This window comes from Stegostoma tigrinum, chromosome 29 (genome assembly GCF_030684315.1).
Source record: "Stegostoma tigrinum isolate sSteTig4 chromosome 29, sSteTig4.hap1, whole genome shotgun sequence".
In the NCBI taxonomy this organism is placed as follows: Eukaryota; Metazoa; Chordata; class Chondrichthyes; order Orectolobiformes; family Stegostomatidae; genus Stegostoma; species Stegostoma tigrinum.
The window spans coordinates 40,085,234-40,103,817 of record NC_081382.1 but is presented as its reverse complement, the minus strand read 5'-3'; the positions used below and the strand labels follow the sequence as shown (position 1 = coordinate 40,103,817).

General features: G+C 47.4%; 1 protein-coding gene across 3 annotated transcripts in view; it reads right to left on the bottom strand.

The window, feature by feature from the left end:
- Window positions 1-18,584, bottom strand: part of col27a1b (collagen, type XXVII, alpha 1b) — a 660,800-nt gene that overhangs the window by 57,658 nt on the left and 584,558 nt on the right. For all 3 annotated transcript variants that reach the window (XM_048559048.2, XM_059638229.1, XM_048559047.2), the window contains exons 42-45: window positions 14,216-14,272; window positions 6,980-7,033; window positions 1,878-1,931; window positions 1,604-1,657 (exon numbers count right to left, since the gene is read on the bottom strand). In XM_048559048.2, coding sequence (XP_048415005.2) covers window positions 1,604-1,657; window positions 1,878-1,931; window positions 6,980-7,033; window positions 14,216-14,272 — 219 coding nt within the window. The remainder of the gene's footprint in view (window positions 1-1,603; window positions 1,658-1,877; window positions 1,932-6,979; window positions 7,034-14,215; window positions 14,273-18,584) is intronic.

The window sequence follows — 18,584 nt, the reverse complement described above, 5'->3', positions numbered from 1 at the left end:
GACAGACAGACTGGCATTGGGGGCAGTCCAGAGGTGGCTCACTTGGCTGATCCCAGGCATGGAGGGACTGTCTCATGAGAAAAGCTTGAGTAGGTTGGTCCTGTACACACTGGAATTTAGAAGAATCAGGGATGTGGCCCTATTAAAACATATACGATTCTGAGAGAACTTGACAGTATAGATGTGGAAAAGATATCTGCCTCGTGGCAGCGTCTAGGACCAGACAGCATCATCTCAGAGTAAGGATTCACTCTTTATCACAGAATTCTTCTCTCAGAGGGGACTGAATCCGTGGAATTCCTTACTGCAGAGGACTGTCGAGGCTGGGCCATTACCTATATGCAAGGCTGAGACAGAAAGATTGTTAATCAGTGAGGGCATCAAGAGTTATGGGGTAAAGGCAGGAAAGTGGAGCTCAGGTGTATCAGAGTAGCCATGTTCACACTGAGAAGGGCTGAATGGCCTACATCTGCTCCGATGTCTGATGGTTTTAGTTTGAAAATAGAGCAGTGCAAAGCTAAAGTGGATAAGATCATTGAGTGAGTGAAAGTGAGGTGATGTATTGTGGCAGGAGGATATGGACGCAGTAGTGAGCTGCCTGGTGGGTCAATCCAGTTCAATGCAGGGAATGGGAGATAATACATTTTGAGATAAAAGAACATTTTGAGAAAAAATACAAGGCAAAGCACAGACTGATTGAGCATGAAGGCACGTAGATTTTTAAAATGTATAACTGCACCCTACAAAGACATGTGGAAATCTGACTGTAACATAAAGGGATACTGATCACTGATATAAAAAGTGATGTCAATTTTGTACAAAATCCAAATAAACCATTATTAGAATGTTGTGCTTTATTTAAAATAGTTTATTTATATATATTTAAATTATAATATATGAATAATAATCTTTATAAGAATTATTACACTGTTATAGGTGTTAATGTCAGTGCTAAGAATAAGAGAAACTGATGTTGGATGTTAGCTATTAGTCAGCACATATAAACAGGAGGCAGTTTGGATACAGGCTAGACGACTTGTCTGTGATAAACAGTTGGCCAAGCACCATCAGAGGAGTCAGCTTTCCTGCTCCTCTGATGCTGCTGGGCCTGCTGTGTCCATCCAGCTCTACACCTTGTTATCTCAGATTCTCCAGCATCGGCAGTTCCAATTATCTCTCTTAAATAAACAGTTATTTGTTTGTTAGGTTCAGAACCTAGCAAGCGTTTTGTTTGATCCGAGTTAGTGAACTAGGGACTTTGGAAAGTCTGACTAAATCTTTCCTCAATTGCGACAACTCCAGGAACTGTGGGGCTTGATTTGCAGCGCAATACTCCAGTGATTTATGACAATACATATATTTACGTGTGAAGACAGTTTATTGACTTGCTCAGTCTTAACTTCACCTCATACCAGCAGTGGCCTGTTAATAAGTGCTCAATGATAATTAATACTGACTATCTATTTCTGTAAATCTTAAAAAAGGTGAAACACTAACCAAGGGGAAGATGCAATAAGCCAAAGTGCACAGTAACTGCTATGATCCGAGGGGGTTGGACGAAACGTTTCGCTTGTGATCGGGCAGTTAAGCGACAGTCACCTACCTCTTGACCCTTTGAACCTTTTACACCTGGTTTGCCTGGAGGTCCTGGGTTACCCTAAAAGTTCAAAACAAACGATGAAGTAGCATTCTGCATCTCTTGTCAAGTCAGTGTTCTTACATATGGAATCATTCAGTACAACCTTTTCCCATCCAGGGGAGCCCTCAGTCACACAAGTAATCCACAGCACTTAAGAAATGTTTTGTATTCTAGTAAAATGAAACCTTAATCTCAGGGAGAATTTACAGATTTTAGTAAAGTATTAACGTGCACTTACCGGTAAACCTTGCTGACCCTGCTTCCCCCACTCTCCATCCAGCCCTCGTTGGCCCTGTTAGTGAATATAAACCAGTCAATTCGACAGTGCCAAATCCTACATAATTCTATTACACTCTGTGAATTTTAATCCAAACACTCAAGTAGCATCATGTCTGTGCGCTGTTCTATTGCTGACATTCAAAGTGGGGATAACCATTTCAGAAAAGGAGATGGTACCGCAGTGGGAGCAAATTGGGGAGCAGCGTGTGATAATTTGGGTTGTGGTTAGCTCAGTTGGCTGGATGGCAGAGTGACACCAACAGTGTGGGTTTGGTTCCCACATTTGTGGTAACTTCAACCAACGAGACTCCTTCTCAACCTCTCCCCCAGCCTGAGGCATGGTGACCCTCAGGTTAAACCACCCCCTCGTGAATGAGAGATCAGCCTTCTGGCCAAGTAAGACTATGGTGACTCTATCTTTGGGGTGGCACGGTGGCTCAGTGGTTAGCACTGCAGCCTCGTAGCGCCAGGGACCCGGGTTCGATTCCAGCCTCAGGCGACTGTGTGGAGTTTGCACATTCTCCCTGTGTCTGCGTGGGTTTCCTCCCACAGTCCAAAGGTGTGCAGGTCACAGTGGACTGGCCGCGCTAAATTGCCCGTAGTGTTCAGGGATATTTAGGTTAGGTGGGGGTATAGAGGGAGGGGTCTGGGTGGGATGCTCTGACTTGTTGGGCCAAAGGGCCTGTTTCCACACTGAAGGGATTCTGTGACATGAATCCAGTTCTGAGGAAGGGTCACCAGACCCAAAACGTTAACTGATTTTTTTCATCACAGTTGCTGTCAGACCTGCTAAGCTTTTCTAGTAACTTCTGTTTTTTGTTCCTGATTTACAGCATCTGCAGTTCTTTTGGTTTTTATTGTGTGATAACCCTCCCTTGCTGTCAGCGATTGCTGAAACCAGTAACAAATAGTCACATTGGGAGATGAATTAAGTGGAAACACCATTTCGAAATATATGCAAGACGGCTGCGCTCCGTGCTCTCAGGGCATAATCTCCTCTCTGCAACGTGTTGGACGTTGACCTTGCGAGAGGTCCTGGGTTCAAATCCCAAATGAGCTCTCAGTCACAACTGATGCATGTTGTTGATTGTGTTTGAGAAGAGAAAGAACTCTTGTAGTAGTGCCCCTACTCTTAGACCATGAGGTCCAGGTTCAAGTCCCGCCTGCTGCAGAGATGTGTCATAAATATCTCATGGAAAGAAAGAATAACTGACGGTGCATAGGGTTTTCACGTACAGCAGTAATGTCCCTACGTCTGAGCCTAATATCCCAGGTTCATGTCCCAACTAGAATCGTAGAATCCCAGCAGCACAGATGGAAGCCATTGAGCCCATGGTGTCTGCAGTGATCCTCTAAAGAGCAACACACCCAGACCCATAACCCTACGATTCCCCACGGCTAATCCAGCCGAGCCTGCACATCTTTGGCCTGTGGGAGGAAACCGGAGCACCCGGAGGAAAGCACGCAGACACGGAGCGAAGGTGCAAACTCCACACAGACAGTGGCCTGAAGCTGGACTCAAACCTGGGTCCCTGGTGTTGTGAGGTAGCAGTGCTAACCACTGAGCCACCGTGCCACCCAGATCCAAGCTGGTACTCGCCAGTTTTAATGTTTTGTTATCCACCTGGGGACTGGCGTGAATCAGGGACATTGATGGATGTGCCAAGAAGGTGGAGTGCCAGTATGTTCTGGCACCAGGCCGTGACCTATTTGTAGAGATCATCGTTCATGTTTAGGTTAGGTGTGGAGGTGGAAAGCTGTGCAGCTGGGGAAGGCTGGAGAAGGCTGGAAAAAGTCAAACCTCCAGGCAGTGACGGCACGGCTGGCGACGTGCCATTGCTCCTGGCGCAGACGCCAACATGGCAGCCCTGAATCTGACCCTAGCACATAGCCCCCACCAACGCCACCCCCCCAACCCTGCCACCCCCCAGAGTGGCTCCAGGCTCACTGAATGGAACCTGGCCGTTTGCAGGAAGAATATGGAGCACACACTAGGATGCAGGTGCATCTGTTGTCATATAGACACAAGGAGAATAACTGGCACCTCGTTGGCCTTCAAAGGCCACTTGAGAGACACACAGTCATTTCGGACACATTAGAACACACCTTAGGAGCTTAAATACAGGCATCCTGGCTCAGAGGTAGGGACTCTACCACTGCACCACAAGAAACCTTTAATTCCATTACATTGATACTCCCTAATCAACCTGGTCAGAGATGTTATTACACTCCTCTGGAAGCAGGTGGGACTCAAACCTGGACCTTCTTCTTAAGATTGTGAACCTCTGTACCTCAGATGAGGCCTTGTTTGGCAACATTATGCACTTTTCACCGTACTTTTGTACTTCAGTACACGTGACAATAAAATCAAAGTCAAGTCAACCTCCTGAGTCAGAGGTAGGGGCACTGCTACTGCAGCATAAGCTCCCCAAGCTGCAGTCACTTGATGCTCGGTGTTCTGCCTGCTCTCCTTGGGTCTTGCGGCTCAATGCCAGTTTTCACAATTATCGAATGTCAGCCCGTGACGGTATTTTTCAACCCATCAGACCAATTTGTCACCAAAACAAGGGGCCAGTTCAGAGTCAAATCGCATCGAGTGGCAGGAACGAGTTTGGGAAATTGCTGTCCCACCTCCATGAGATATGACAGAGAACACAGCTTTCCGAAGGTGGGATAACACGGTGCAGAGCTGGATGAACACAGCAGGCCAAGCTGCATCAGAGGAGCAGGAAGAAGGGTCTAGGCCCGAAACGTCAGCCTTCCTGCTCCTCTGATGCTGCTTGGCATGCTGTGTTCATCCAGCTCCGCACCTTGTTTTCTCAGGATCTCCAGCATCTGCAGTTCCTACTATTTCCGAAGGTGGGTTTTTTTTCCTCCCCCTTTTCTCTCTCATTGCTGTTCTGACTCTGCAATCCACTCATTAAGTGTCAAGCTCTTGGAAGCCAATTTAATGTTGTGCTCCTCCTGCAGACCAGGAAGACTACTCCACCCAGTCAGTGAGGCATGCTCCTAAATAGCCTTGTGAGTTAACAGGATGGTATATGCCTGCCCACTGTAACACTAGCTCTCAGTGCATTAACAGGCTTCTCTCCCACTCCTGTACGATCATTCTGCAAGGGCTGCCATGAATTTCAGCTGCCAACGTTCCATGTTCTGGCTTCTGACAGCGCCTTCCAAACCCGGGTCCTCTACCCCCATGAAGGGCAAAGGCAGCAGATAGACAGGAACACCACTCCTGCAAATCCCTCACCATCCTGGACTTGGACATTTATCACTGTTCCTTCAGTGTTGCTGGATCACCATCCTGGAAACTAACAGGACTGAGGGTGGTTGGGGGGGTACTGACACCACACAGATGGTTTGAGAAGGTGGCTCACACCCACTTGCTCTGAGATGGTGAGGAATGGGCAATAAACGTTGCCTTCAAGTCCTGACGAAGGGTTCTACATAGAACATAGCAGCACAGTACAGGCCCTTCGGCCCTCGATGTTGTGCCAACCTGTCATACGATCTCAAGCCCATCTAACCTACACTATTCCATGTACGTCCATATGCTTATCCAATGATGACTTAAATGTACCTAAAGTTGGCGAATCTACTACCGTTGCAGGCAAAGCGTTCCATTCCCTTACTACTCTCTGAGTAAAGAAACTACCTCTGACATCTGTCCTATATCTTTCACCCCTCAATTTAAAGCTATGCCCCCTCGTGCTCGCTGTCACCATCCTAGGAAAAAGGCTCTCCCTATCCACCCCTCTGATTATTTTATATGTTGTTTCGATTAAGTCACCTCTCAACCTTCTGCTCTCTAATGAAAACAGCCTCAAGTCCCTCAGCCTTTCCTCGTAGGACCTTCCCTCCATACCAGGCAACATCCTAGTAAATCTCCTCTGCACCCTTTCCAAAGCTTCCACATCCTTCTTATAATGCAGTGACTAGAACTGTACGCAATACTCCAAGTGCGGCCGCACCAGAATTTTGTACAGCTTCACCATAACCTCTTGGTTCCGGAACTCGATCCCTCTATTAATAAAAGCTAAAACACTGTATGCCTTCTTAACAGCCCTGTCAACCTGGGTGGCAACTTTCAAGGATCTGTGTACATGGACACCGAGATCTCTCTGCTCATCTACACTACCAAGAATCTTACCATTAGCCCAGTACTTTGCCTTCTGGTTACTCCTACCAAAGTGCATCACCTCACACTTGTCTGCATTAAACTCCATTTGCCACCTCTCAGCCCAGCTCTGCAGCTTATCTATGTCTCTCTGCAACCTACAGCATCCTTCGTCGCTATCCACAACTCCACTGACCTTAGTGTCGTCTGCAAATTTACTAACCCATCCTTCTACGCCCTCATCCAGGTCATTTATAAAAATGACAAACAGCAGTGGACCCAACACCGACCCTTGCGGTACACCACTAGTAACTGGCCTCCAGGATGAACATTTCCCATCAACTACCACCCTCTGTCTTCTTTCAGCAAGCCAATTTCCGATCCAAACTGCTATATCTCCCACAATTCCATTCCTCCGCATTTTGTACAATAGCCTACTGTGGGGAACCTTATCGAACGCCTTGCTGAAATCCATATACACCACATCAACCGGTTTACTCTGACCCGAAATGTTGACTTTCCTGCTCTTCGGATGCTCTCGGACCTGCTGTGCTTTTCCAGCTCCACATGTATTGGCTCTTTCCAACATATTCAAAGGTCACTCCCACCCTGGTGACACTCCCTCTTTCATCGGGCAGGAGATATAAAAGTTTGAAAACACATACCAACAGATACAAGAACAGCTTCTTCCCTGCTGTTATCAGACTTTTGAACAGACCTCTCGTATATTAAAGATGATCTTTCTCTGCACCTCTCTGTAGCTGTAACACTATAATCTGCATTCTGTTCTAGTACCCTGATGTACTTATGTACGCCTTTGTCTGGTTAGCAGGCAAAACAATACTTTTCACTGTAACTCGGTACATGGGACAATAATAAGCCAAATCAAATCAAATTACAGCAGTGGTACAGACTGCTACTGAGAGAAATACAGAATAACCTACAATGTAACCAGGATCTCCAGGTTCACCTCTGTTTCCTCGATCGCCAACAGGGCCCTGTGGAAACAGCACACATATGCACGCACTCGCGTTAATTCATGCATTTTCTCCTGTTTCACTAGAAATAATGGATAAAACATTCAGAGGCAATCTTCGAGCAGACAAAAGGGGGCTATGAGCGAGAGAATACTTACCTCCATCGTTCAGGGTATCCAGAGCATGGCTCATTGTCTCAGAAGAAGGGGCTCAGGTGCTCAGGGCCACTATGAGAGCTCTCTTTACTCAATGGGCTGTGAAGTTTTTGAAATTCTCTCTCCCAGAGGCTTGTGAATGCTCGGTTGATTGATACATTCAGGACTGCGATCAAGAGATGTTTTCCCACAGCTGGAAGTATGGGGAAACATGGACAACAGGAACAAGAGTTCCCTTTAATCCCATTAGCCTTAAGACCTGTATCCAAGTCCTTCTTAAAACATTCCATGTTCTGGCCCTAACCACTTTCCATGACAGAGAATGCCACATGTCCCCACTCTCTGGGTGAAGACATTTCTCCTCATCTCAAGTTCTAAGTGGCCCACTTACGCTGTGAAGCCTGCTTCTGGATGCTGGCTATCAGGAACATCTTTCCTGTGTTTATCCTGTTTAGTCCTGTGAGAATTTTACAGATTCCCCCAGTTATTCTTCTCACCAATCCAGCGTACTCAGTCCTGCCATCCCAGGAACCTTTGCTGGCACTCCCTCCACTGCGAGAACATCCTTCCTCATGTAAGGAGACTAAAACTGCACGCAATGTTTTTCACCCAGAGGGTAGTGGGAATCTCGAGCTCACTGCCTGTGAGGATGGTATCCCTCATAACATTTAAGAAGAGTTTAGATATGTATTTGCAAGGCCAAGATACACAAATGCTTGGAAAGTGGGATTTGAAGTTCTTCAACGGCCACAACCTCATCCCCTTAACCATGTCTCCCGCATTTCCCGCAACTCATCCCTCACATCCCGCCCCCACAATAACCGCCAAAAGAGGATCCCCCTTGTTCTCACACACCACCCCACCAACCTCTGGATACAACGCATCATCCTTCGACACTTCCGCCATCTACAATCCGACCCCACCACCAAAGACATTTTTCCATCCCCACCCTTGTCTGCCTTCCGGAGAGACCACTCTCTCCGTGGCTCCCTTGTTCGCTCCACACTCCCCTCCAGCCCCACCACACCCGGCACCTTCCCCTGCAACCGCAGGAAGTGCTACACTTGCCCCCACACCTCCTCCCTCACCCCCATCCCAGGCCCCAAGATGACTTTCCACATCCAGATGTTCACCTGCACATCTTCCAGTGTGGTATACTGCATCCACTGTACCCGTTGTGGCTTCCTCTACATTGGGGAAACCAAGTGGAGGCTTGGGGACCGCTTTGCAGAACACCTCCGCTCAGTTCGCAACAAACTACTTCACCTCCCAGTCGCGAACCATTTCCACTCCCCCTCCCATTCTCTTGATGACATGTCCATCATGGGCCTCCTGCAGTGCCACAATGATGCCACCCGAAGGTTGCAGGAACAGCAACTCATATTCCACTTGTGAACCCTGCAGCCTAATGGTATCAATGTGGATTTCACAAGCTTCAAAATCTCCCCTCCCCACACTGCATCCCAAAACCAGCCCAGCTCGTTCCCCCCCCCCACCACCTGTTTTTCCTCTCACCTATCCCCTCCTCCCACTTCAAGCCGCACCTCCATTTCCTACCTACTAACCTCATCCTGCCCCGTTGACCTGTCCATCCTCCCCGGACTGACCTATCCCCTCCCTACCTATACTCACCTCTACAGGCTCCATCCCCACCCCTTTCACTTGTCTGTCTCCTCTCCACCTATCTTCTCCTCTAGCCTCCCCTCTCTTCCTATTTATTTCAGAACCCTCTCCTCACCCGCTTTTCTGATGAAGGGCCTAGGCCTGAAGCGTCAGCTTTTGTGCTCCTAAGATGCTGCTTGGCCTGCTGTATACGTCCAGCTCCACACTTTGTTATCTCGGATTCTCCAGCATCTGCAGTTCCCATTATCTCTTAGAACAGTTACGTGCTGGTTTTTGACATGCAGGCTTGATGGGCTGAATGGCCTATTTCTGAGCCTTGTTTCAACAGGGCCCTGTACATCTGCAGTAAGACATCTCTGCTCCCGTAGTCGAGTCCTCTCACTATGGAGGCCAACATACCGTTCATCTTTATCACCTCCTTCTTCTTGCGAGTGCATCGTGAGGGACAGTAGAGCTGAAGTGTCAGATTAGCCTGGAACAGGAGGTGGCCCAAAGGGGCAAATAAATGAGACTCTGCTCCTGTTTCCTGTTTGAAAACCAGTTTCTCATTGAAATTTACTTGGTCTGTTGGAGACTCTGCTCTGGCTCAGATGTAGTCCTCTTGCCGCTGACTGGAACATCCTAGGTTCATGTCTCATTCCATGCCTCAAGGCTCACATCCTACTGCAGGCCTGAGGTGGGGGGAGCGGGGTGCTGCACTGCTGGGAAATAGCCTTTCTGGATTGGCTAATGAGCCTCAGGTAGTTGGAAAAGGGCCAGGGAGTTTTCTCTGAGCCAGCACCGATCTCTTACAAGTGATGCCACAAAAACCGATCGTCCTGCCCCAATCACTTTACCATTGCTGCACTTCTTACACGACTGGCAATGCCTACGCTTCAAAACGCGCTTCATCGGCTGGTCGTGAAAGGTGCTATATAAATGCAAGTCTTTATTTTTGCTATTCCTGCTGGAGGGAGCTTGTTGTACTCTGGTTGGCTTGTTGAATTTAACTGATTGCAACAGTGGTTACTTTCCATTGGCTATAAAATGCTTTACGATATCCAATGGTTGTGAAACGATAGACATAAATATAATTCATCGATTTTCCTTCAAAGGTTTTAATGTCCAATCCAAGGTACGAATCACAACAGCACCCTCTGTGCTCCCATCAGGGAGGGAGAGAGCTGATGACAGTTTGACCTGAGGGCAGACCATTGAGAACTATCGAATCCCTACAGCATGGAATCAGGCCATTCCAGCTCATTGAATCCACACCAAATCTCCTACCCTGGCCCCATGACCCTGCCGCTCACATGGCCAGCCAACCTTACTTGTATACTATTGGGCTGTGGGAGGTAACTCCAGACCAGAGGGCGGGTTTGAATGCAGGTCCCTGGCACTGTGAGGGAGCAATGGTATACAGTGCGCCACTTTTCATGACAATGTCAGCCAGTGTGGGAACTGAACCCATCCTGCTGGTATCACTCAGGCATTACAAAGCAGCCTTCCAGAAAATTGAGCTAACCAAGCCCCTATTTCCTAGCTGACGTTTTTCTTCGTACAACTAACATTTTGCAGAAAGCGCAGTGGCTATTTTATTTTTCAGGAACTCGTTGGGAACAGTGTGCAAGTGGAGTCGAAACTCCTTCGCACTTTGAGCGTTGCCAAGTGTGGGGCAAGGTGCCATGAGTTAAGTGACTTATTTGGAGCTTGAAATTGCAGACTTTGGCTAGGAGTTATCCCAGAGCATCTGTTGGGAGTTGGATGCGCACTAACCCCAAGTGCTCTGGGAACAATTTGGCAAATCGGAAACAGAATTGTCTTTGGGATTCGCTGCAGAATTTGTTGTCACGTGCACAACAGCATCGATTCTGTTACATCAGCTCACTGGTTGCAGATCAGATGTGAGGCTTTGACCTTGTGCTGGGAATGAGAGTGTGTGGGGAGCTGGCAGAGGTGCCTATCATTCCTCGATCTCATTAATCTCCAGTGGAGCAACAGGCCGTTTGTTTTCATTTGACTGTGATTTCAGCCTCAAGACTCTCACTTGATGGTTCATGCTTCCAGAAGAAGGAGATTTAGCATTTGGTGTGGGATGGGAAGGCGGGGGGGGGGGGGGAAGGAAAGCAGGTAAAGAGGTTTAGGCCATCCCTGTATTTTGCCCGCTGTTGAATGAGGGAAGTGGCGCACCTCCAAACAGGACGATGCTGCGGTATGCTCCATCTATACCAGCAGTGGGAGTACAGTGGAAGACCTGTACACATTCAAGCTCAGAGCTGCGTTCCTCCCAAACCAGCCAGCAGCGGGCTATTATTTCCATTCTAATCAATACTGGGTAAGTATGCAACTGTGTAGTGTGCTCTCTCAGCACTAGCTTGGAAACTCCTTGGCCTAGCTCCACTGATGTGACTCCCCAGAGCCAACCATTGAGCCTTGGACCATATTACAATCGAAAGATGTTTCAATTAAATATTCCACTACCTACAATAAAATTCAATTAGTCTCCACGTTTCACTCGATCTGATTGCAGTGTTAATATTTACAGGTAGCATTCCACGTCGGGTACAACGCCCAGGGGCAAAGACTAGAAACTTCCAAAACATAAGCTTTTCTCGAAACACCATGGACCTTGCTGAGATGCCTCAGTGCATTTTCCACCCTCCTGCTCTTCACACCGTATGCTCCTGGTAAGGCACACAGCCCAGAGGGATCGACGGTTTGCTGCCCCTGTGTATAACTGAAGGGCATTAGACAGTGACCACTCCCCACAGGCTCTGTGTGACAGCTGCCCCAAGCTGCAGGGTGTCCCTCAGCATGTGTTCCAGGACCTTAGAATGTGACAGTCTGCAACTCTTGGCCAAAGACAACAGTTTGCGTCAAAAGGCCATCAAATTTCAGTCATGGCACTGGCTTGACGGCCTGTTGGGCACACTTGATAATTGTCTCCTTGAGCCTCAGATGCCTGGGGCTAGAACAGAGCAGTGCAATTGTGCCAAACATAATGCAAATTAAACTAATCCCTTCTGCCTGCCCTTAGTCCATATCCCTCCATTCCTTGCATACCCATGTGCTTATCTAAAAGACCCCTGTTGTGTTTGCCACCACCCCCACCCCTGGCAGCATGTTCCAGACACCTGCCACTCTCTGTAAAAAATTTGCCCCTCACACCTCCTTTGAACCTTAAATGCACGCCCCCTCCCCCCAGTTAGGTTCTGTGTGGAGTTGTGCCTGGTCCCCTAATGGTTTACACTGTCCTGCATTGCCCTTAGAGAGAGGCTGCTCCAAGGTGAAACTGCGGCTTTCTGCAGGGCAACAGCAGCTGCGAGCTGATACTTTCCAAACATCTCAGAAACGTACACAAGTGGCCATCGGATGTTGGTACGGTCTGCCAGAGATGCAAGTCAGGTGCCTTTACCAATGAACTTGCTCATCCTATTGGAGGCGTGTGAGGGCGTGTCAGACGTGAGGAGCTGAGTTCCTGGCCTATACTGGGATCCCCAACACAGCCATTGTCCAAGGCCCATGCAACAAATACAGGCCAGGCAATTGTACACTGTCAACAAAGGAAGGGATGAGAAACTGGTAATGACACCACCTCCAGCCCTGAGTACTGGAGCCATGTGACAGGCTATGAGGTTTGAACGTTGCTTACTCTTCACAGTGCCTCGATACCAAATGCTGACGATTCCTTCCAATGAAACCTCTTCAGACCAGCTCTGAATTGTCCCTTCAGCAACTTGAACAGACACCTCAATGTCAACTATTACTACACCATCACCAGAAACCTATGCTTTCATGTTATTGCACTGGTTAGTGCTTCATGAACTTATACAAGATCTCTCCAGACACTTCGAGTCTGGTAAGACCATTAACTAGGGGAGCAGAATTTGGCCATTTGGCCCATCGAGTCTACTGTGCCATTCGATCATGGCTGATATGGTTCTCAACCCCATTCTCCTGCTGTCTCCCCAAAACTCTTGATCCTCTTAACAATCGAGAATCTATCTATCTATCTATCTATTTCTGTCTTAAATACACTCAATGACAGCTCTCGGTGGCAGAGGCGCACAGATTAACCACCCTCAGGCTGAAGAAATACCTCCTCATCTCAGTTCTAAAGAGGCGTCCCTTCATTCTGAGGCTGTGCCCTCGGGCCCGAGTGTCTCCTACTGGTGGAAACACCATGTCCGTGTCCACACTATTCAAGCGTCTCAGTGTTCTGTAAGTTTCAATGAGATCCCCCCCCACCATCCTTCTAAACTCCACCGAGTACAGTCCCAGAGTCCTCAACTGTTCCTCATGTGACAAGTATTTCATCCCTGGGATCGTTCCTGCAAACCTCATCTAGACCCCCTCCAAAGCCAGCTCATCCTTCCCTGGATATGGAGTCCAAAACTGTTCACAATATTTCAAATGCAGTCTGGCCAGAGCCATTTACAGTCTCAGCGGTACATCCCTGCTCTTGCATTCCAGCCCTCTTCAAATGAACGCTAACATTGCATTTGCCTTCCTAACTGCCAACTAACTTCTACAGAATCCTCAACCAGGCCTCCTTTGAGCTTCATATTTCTGAAGCAATTCCCCATTTAGAAAATCATCTATGCTTCTATTCTTTCTACAAAAAGTGCATATTTCGTATTTTCCCACGTTGTATTCAATCTGCCACCTTTTTTTGCCAACTCTCGCAGCCTACCCAAGCCCACCTGCAGCCTCCCTGCCTCCTCAACACAATGTCCTCACCGGCCTTTGTCATCTACAAGCTGAACAACAGCCTCCTCAGATCCTGCGTCCAGATCATTAATGTATTACATGAATAGCTGGGGTCTCAACATGGAGCCCTGCCCTTACTGCTGACCCTCATCGTTGTGGCCTCTGGTGACATTAGGGCTCCAACGGCTGCATTACCGGCAGTAACCACTGCTCCCAGTGGCGCCGCCAAGCCATTCCAGCCCATGGTTGGGGAATGGGATATTAGGATTTCCACTCCCGATACTGGGCAAGGCCTCCAGCTGGGGTGCGCACAGTTTCCAGGCTGTTGAGGGAAGTCTCTGTTGTCTCCGTTCAATGCCACCCATAGACCCTCTTCTCCCTCCCTGGACGCTGCCTGGCCCGCTGATTATTTCCAGCATTTGCTGTCTTTAGCTCAGATTTCCTCCTCTGCAGCGTTTTGCTTTCGGAATGAAATTTGCAGGAAGGGCAGACCAGTGGTAGATGCAACTCAACACAGAGAAATGTAAAGCAATGCCTTTTGGAAATAAAAATAGGAATTTTGAATGGAAAAATGGAGCAGAATCCAGGTATGGGTACATAATTTACTAAAGTGGGCAGGTATGGCCATAAAAAGAAACATTAACATAGCCTCAAGAATTACTGTATAAAATATTAATGGAATATTTGGTTTAATTAATCATACCAACCAAAGTTTCTGTCACAAAATAGCACTTACCCTGTCTCCAGGGGGCCCGGGAGGACCTTCCACCTTCCCATCATCCCCTTGTTCACCCTGCAACGAGAAAAAAAACTCTTGATTTTAATTTCCTTCAATGTTCCTCAGCACTGACATTCCAGAGCTGGAGCACTTCCCTCAGCGCTGACCCTCCGACAGTGCATCGCACTCCCTCAGCGCCGACCCTCCGACAGTGCGGCGCTCCCTCAGCGCCGACCCTCCGACAGTGCATCACGCTCCCTCAGCACTGAGTTTTGAACATGTTATGAAAGAGAGCTCTGAAGATGAACAGCCAATGATTCAAAAAGGCAAATAGTGACACGAGTGAAGGCCTGTGAGATGTGAAGAGGTCAGGCTCAGGTACAAGCTGCAGTGTAGACAGGAAGGGGGTCTGTATCCCTGCTTTTGCAGCATCACAGCTTAGAGAGGGCAGACATCAGTAACCTGTCAGCCATCTACAAGGCACAATTCAGTACTGTGATAACAGCAAGCAGCTCCAGCACCATACAGGATAAAAAGAACCTTCTAGGTCTGTATCTCATCCACTCCCTCCTCTGCCAACCCTCAGTCGCAGCAATGTGTACCATCTACAAGATGCCCTGCGGAAATGCACCAAAGATCGTCAGGCAGCACCTTCCAAACCCACGACCACTTCCATCTGGAAGGGCAAGGGGCAGCAGATACAGGGGAACACCACCTCCTACAAGTTCCCTTCCGAGCCACTCACCATCCCGACTTGGAAATATATAACTGTTGCTGCAGTGATGCTGGGTCACAATCCTGGAATTCCCTTCCGAAGGGTGTATGTGGACCGGAGTGGTTCAGGAAAGCAGCTAAGCATAGCCTTCTCAAGGGGCAATTAGGGACGGACAACAAAAGCTTGCCCACCCTGCAATGCTTGACGCCATCAGGGAAAAAGAAAAAGGAAAGAAGATATCAGCGAGACGTTAGAGGTAGGTTCTTTACTCAGAGGGTGGTCGGGGCGTGGAATGCATTGCCGGAGAGGCTAGAGGAGTTGGCCTCATTAGGGGCATTTAAACAGCTATTAGATAGGCGTATGGATGATAGTATAAGGTAGGGGTGGAGGTTGGATAGACCTTAGGTTTAGGGTAAAAGTTCAGTACAACACTGTGGGCTGACGGACCTGTACTGTGCCGTACAGTTCTATGCTCTATTTTCTAAAACAGTCTGCAGGGATATTGGGATGAATTGGAAGCCCCTGTCAAACAGCTGGGGGTTGAATGGCCTCTTTTTGTGCTGCACCGTTCTGTGATCCTATTGAACTTTATGTAATATGTGACGACAAATTGGGGCTCCACATTTTATCGCAAACTTGCGAAGTTGCAAACTTTTGCTGCAAACTCTGCTCCGTGTGTGTGTCACAATAGCAACCCTTACGAAGTGACCCTCTTTCCTAATCTTCCAGTGAAACGGAATCTTCCTCTCTCTGGCTCATGTGCAGACAGCAAGTTAATTTCGACTATCAGGGTTTGGCAGTTGCTCGCGCCCTCAGGGCAACTCACGAATCTTGTGGAGTTTGTCTCCCATGGGTCCGCTCCAGCTGTTTCCAATCGCAGGCTCTGTGGAGGTGAATCAGCAATGAGCTGCAGAAACGCTGTCCCATTTCGCTAACGTCTGGAGAACTCGTTCAGTTTGAAGCCAACCAAGAGAAACCCGAAACGTCAGATCAACTGGAAAATGGGAGTAATTACTCTCAAAGCCGGGTTAAGAGCTCGATCTTTTCCATTTCCCCTCCAGTGAACTCAATAACTATTTTTTTTCTCAACGAAGTAGAATTGCTATATTTGGAAACTTGAGCTGCTTCCTTCACTCTCCAACTTCACTGTTGAATTTTCTTCAAACCATCGAGAAAATGAGTGTTTTCTGGAGCCAGAAATAGGTTGCCGTTTGCAGATATGATGATGGCGATTGTCACACTCAAACTCAATTTGGTTTCACTGAAGGTTGAAGAATGAATCCTGCATTGTAGCCCCCGAAACGATGCATTTATCTTAAATATCTTCCCTTCCTGATTCATCACATTAACCCTGTCACTTAAACTTTTTGACAAAGGTGTTTTGTATCGTATAAATTGATTTGTCACTCAGGGGAAAAGCCAGCCTGATTGGATGCTAGGTAGAGAAGGCTATGTGGAGGTTGGTTGGAGGTGTTCAAAAAGCATAAAGAGTTTGATTACGGCAGACAAAAAAAAATGCTCTCAACAGCCGGGAGGTACAAATATGTGGGGCCAGACTGTTGACTGGAAATACAGGAAGACCTGGAATCCACTCCCCACGAGGGTGCTGGAGGTGGAAATGGTGGATGATTTCGGAAGGAAACTGGATGGATATTTGAAGGAAATAGACTTGCACAGCACTGGATAGAGTGGGGGAACGGGACCGACTGGATTGTTACCCAATGAACGAGCATGAGCTGAATGGGCCAAGTGGCCTCATGCTACATGCTGAAAACTTTACATTTCTTGAGAGAGGCATGCATAATATAGTTTGGGAATTGGCTTTCAACAGAGGAAGATGAATGTGTGTCAATTCAGAAAGTTGTTGTTTAAAGGTCAGGAAGTCAATTTGAAACAGTGACCTCGCTATATCAATTCCAAGTGCCTGGGAGAAACTCTGCAGTGTTAGTGAACGAAAAATTTCTACTTTTAGGCTTATGACAGGCAGAGTGAATGCATTATGGCAATGAGTTCAGTTTTATTTTGAAGTAACTCGTGAAATAACCAGAGATGTCATGAGGAATCTGAGGTAACAAAGTGCGGAGCTGGATGAACACAGCAGGCTAAGCAGCATCTTAGGAGCAGGAAGTCTGATGTTTCGGGCCCTTCATCAGAAAAGGGTCCAGGCCCGAAATGTCAGCTTTCCTGCTCCTCTGACGCTGCTTGGCCTGCCGAGTTCATCCAGCTCCACACTTTGTGATCTTGGATTCTCCAGCAATCGGCAGTTCCTACTGTCTGATGTCATGAGGAAAACCTGTTTTATGCCTCAAAGGATTTGGAATGCAGTGTCTGACTGGCTGGTAGAAACAGATTAAACAGAAGTATTTAAAGGGGGAATTGAGTAAATATTTCAATGGGATAATTGCAGGGACACAGGGAAAGAGGCGGGGAAAAGTACAGATTGGATTGTTTATTAAAGGGCCAGCACAGATTTATTGGGTCAAATGGCCTCCTCCCATGCTGCACCATATGAAATTTATTGCAAGAGAAATTCTCATGTTCAGATGCAATGCTTTCCTTCAACTTCATATGAATCAGCCATTCTCTAAGAGACCACGATGAAATATAACCAATAACGTACTCTCTAGTCCTCCAATCCTATGTGTCCTGACATTACAAAACCCAAACCCACCCCCCTCCAACTGGGGCCATCTCCACTGGGAAAACAGTGCAAATTCAAGAGACTTAAAAAATCAAATCATAACCCTCAGTTCCCTTAATGATTAAAAATCTTTCCATCTCAGCCTTCAATATACTTAATAACCCAGCTTCAACAGCCCTCTGCGCTACAGAATGCCACAGATTCATGACCCACTGACTGAAGAATTCTCCACATCTCTCTCTTAGATGCAAAGAACAAAGAAAATTACAGCACAGGAACAGGCCCTTCGGCCCTCCAAACCTGCACTGACATGCTGCTCGTAACAACCAAAACCCCCGACCCTCCTAGGGACCGTATCCCTCTATTCCCATCCTATTCATGTATTTGTCTAGAGGTCCTTTTAATGTCATTATTGTATCTTTTTTTTGTATTTCTTAGCAGCATTAGAAGCAACACTGAAAGACAACAAACTCACAGAAGAAACCCAGCAAACCATCAGACAGACAGTCGCACCAACACTAAGCAGGAAAAAGGAAGAAAACGCACTCAATACACAAGAAAGGAAAACCCTGAAAGGACTCAAAAAAGATAAAAACATCGTTATCCTACCTGCAGACAAAGGACACTTGACAGTCATCTTAAACCGAACAGACTACATTGAGAAAGCGAACGCACTGCTTGCAGATACTGACACTTACCAACAGGTGGCGACAGACCCAACCCCACAACTACAGAACTGAGTCACAGCCTTACTCCAAAAACTTCAAAAATCTGGAGAATTAAACAAGAGAGACTTCCAAAAAATGAAACCAGATGGATCCAACACACCACGCTTCTATGGACTACCAAAACTTCACAAACCAGGAGCCCTCCTCAGACCCATAGTGTCGCTACCTGGAACACCAACCTACAGATTAGCCAAGGAACTACACCAAAGACTAAAACACCCAGTAGAAGACTCCCACCACTCCATTCGCTCCATCCAAGAATTCCTGAACACCAAAGACACCAAGGTGGAAGAGGATGAAATA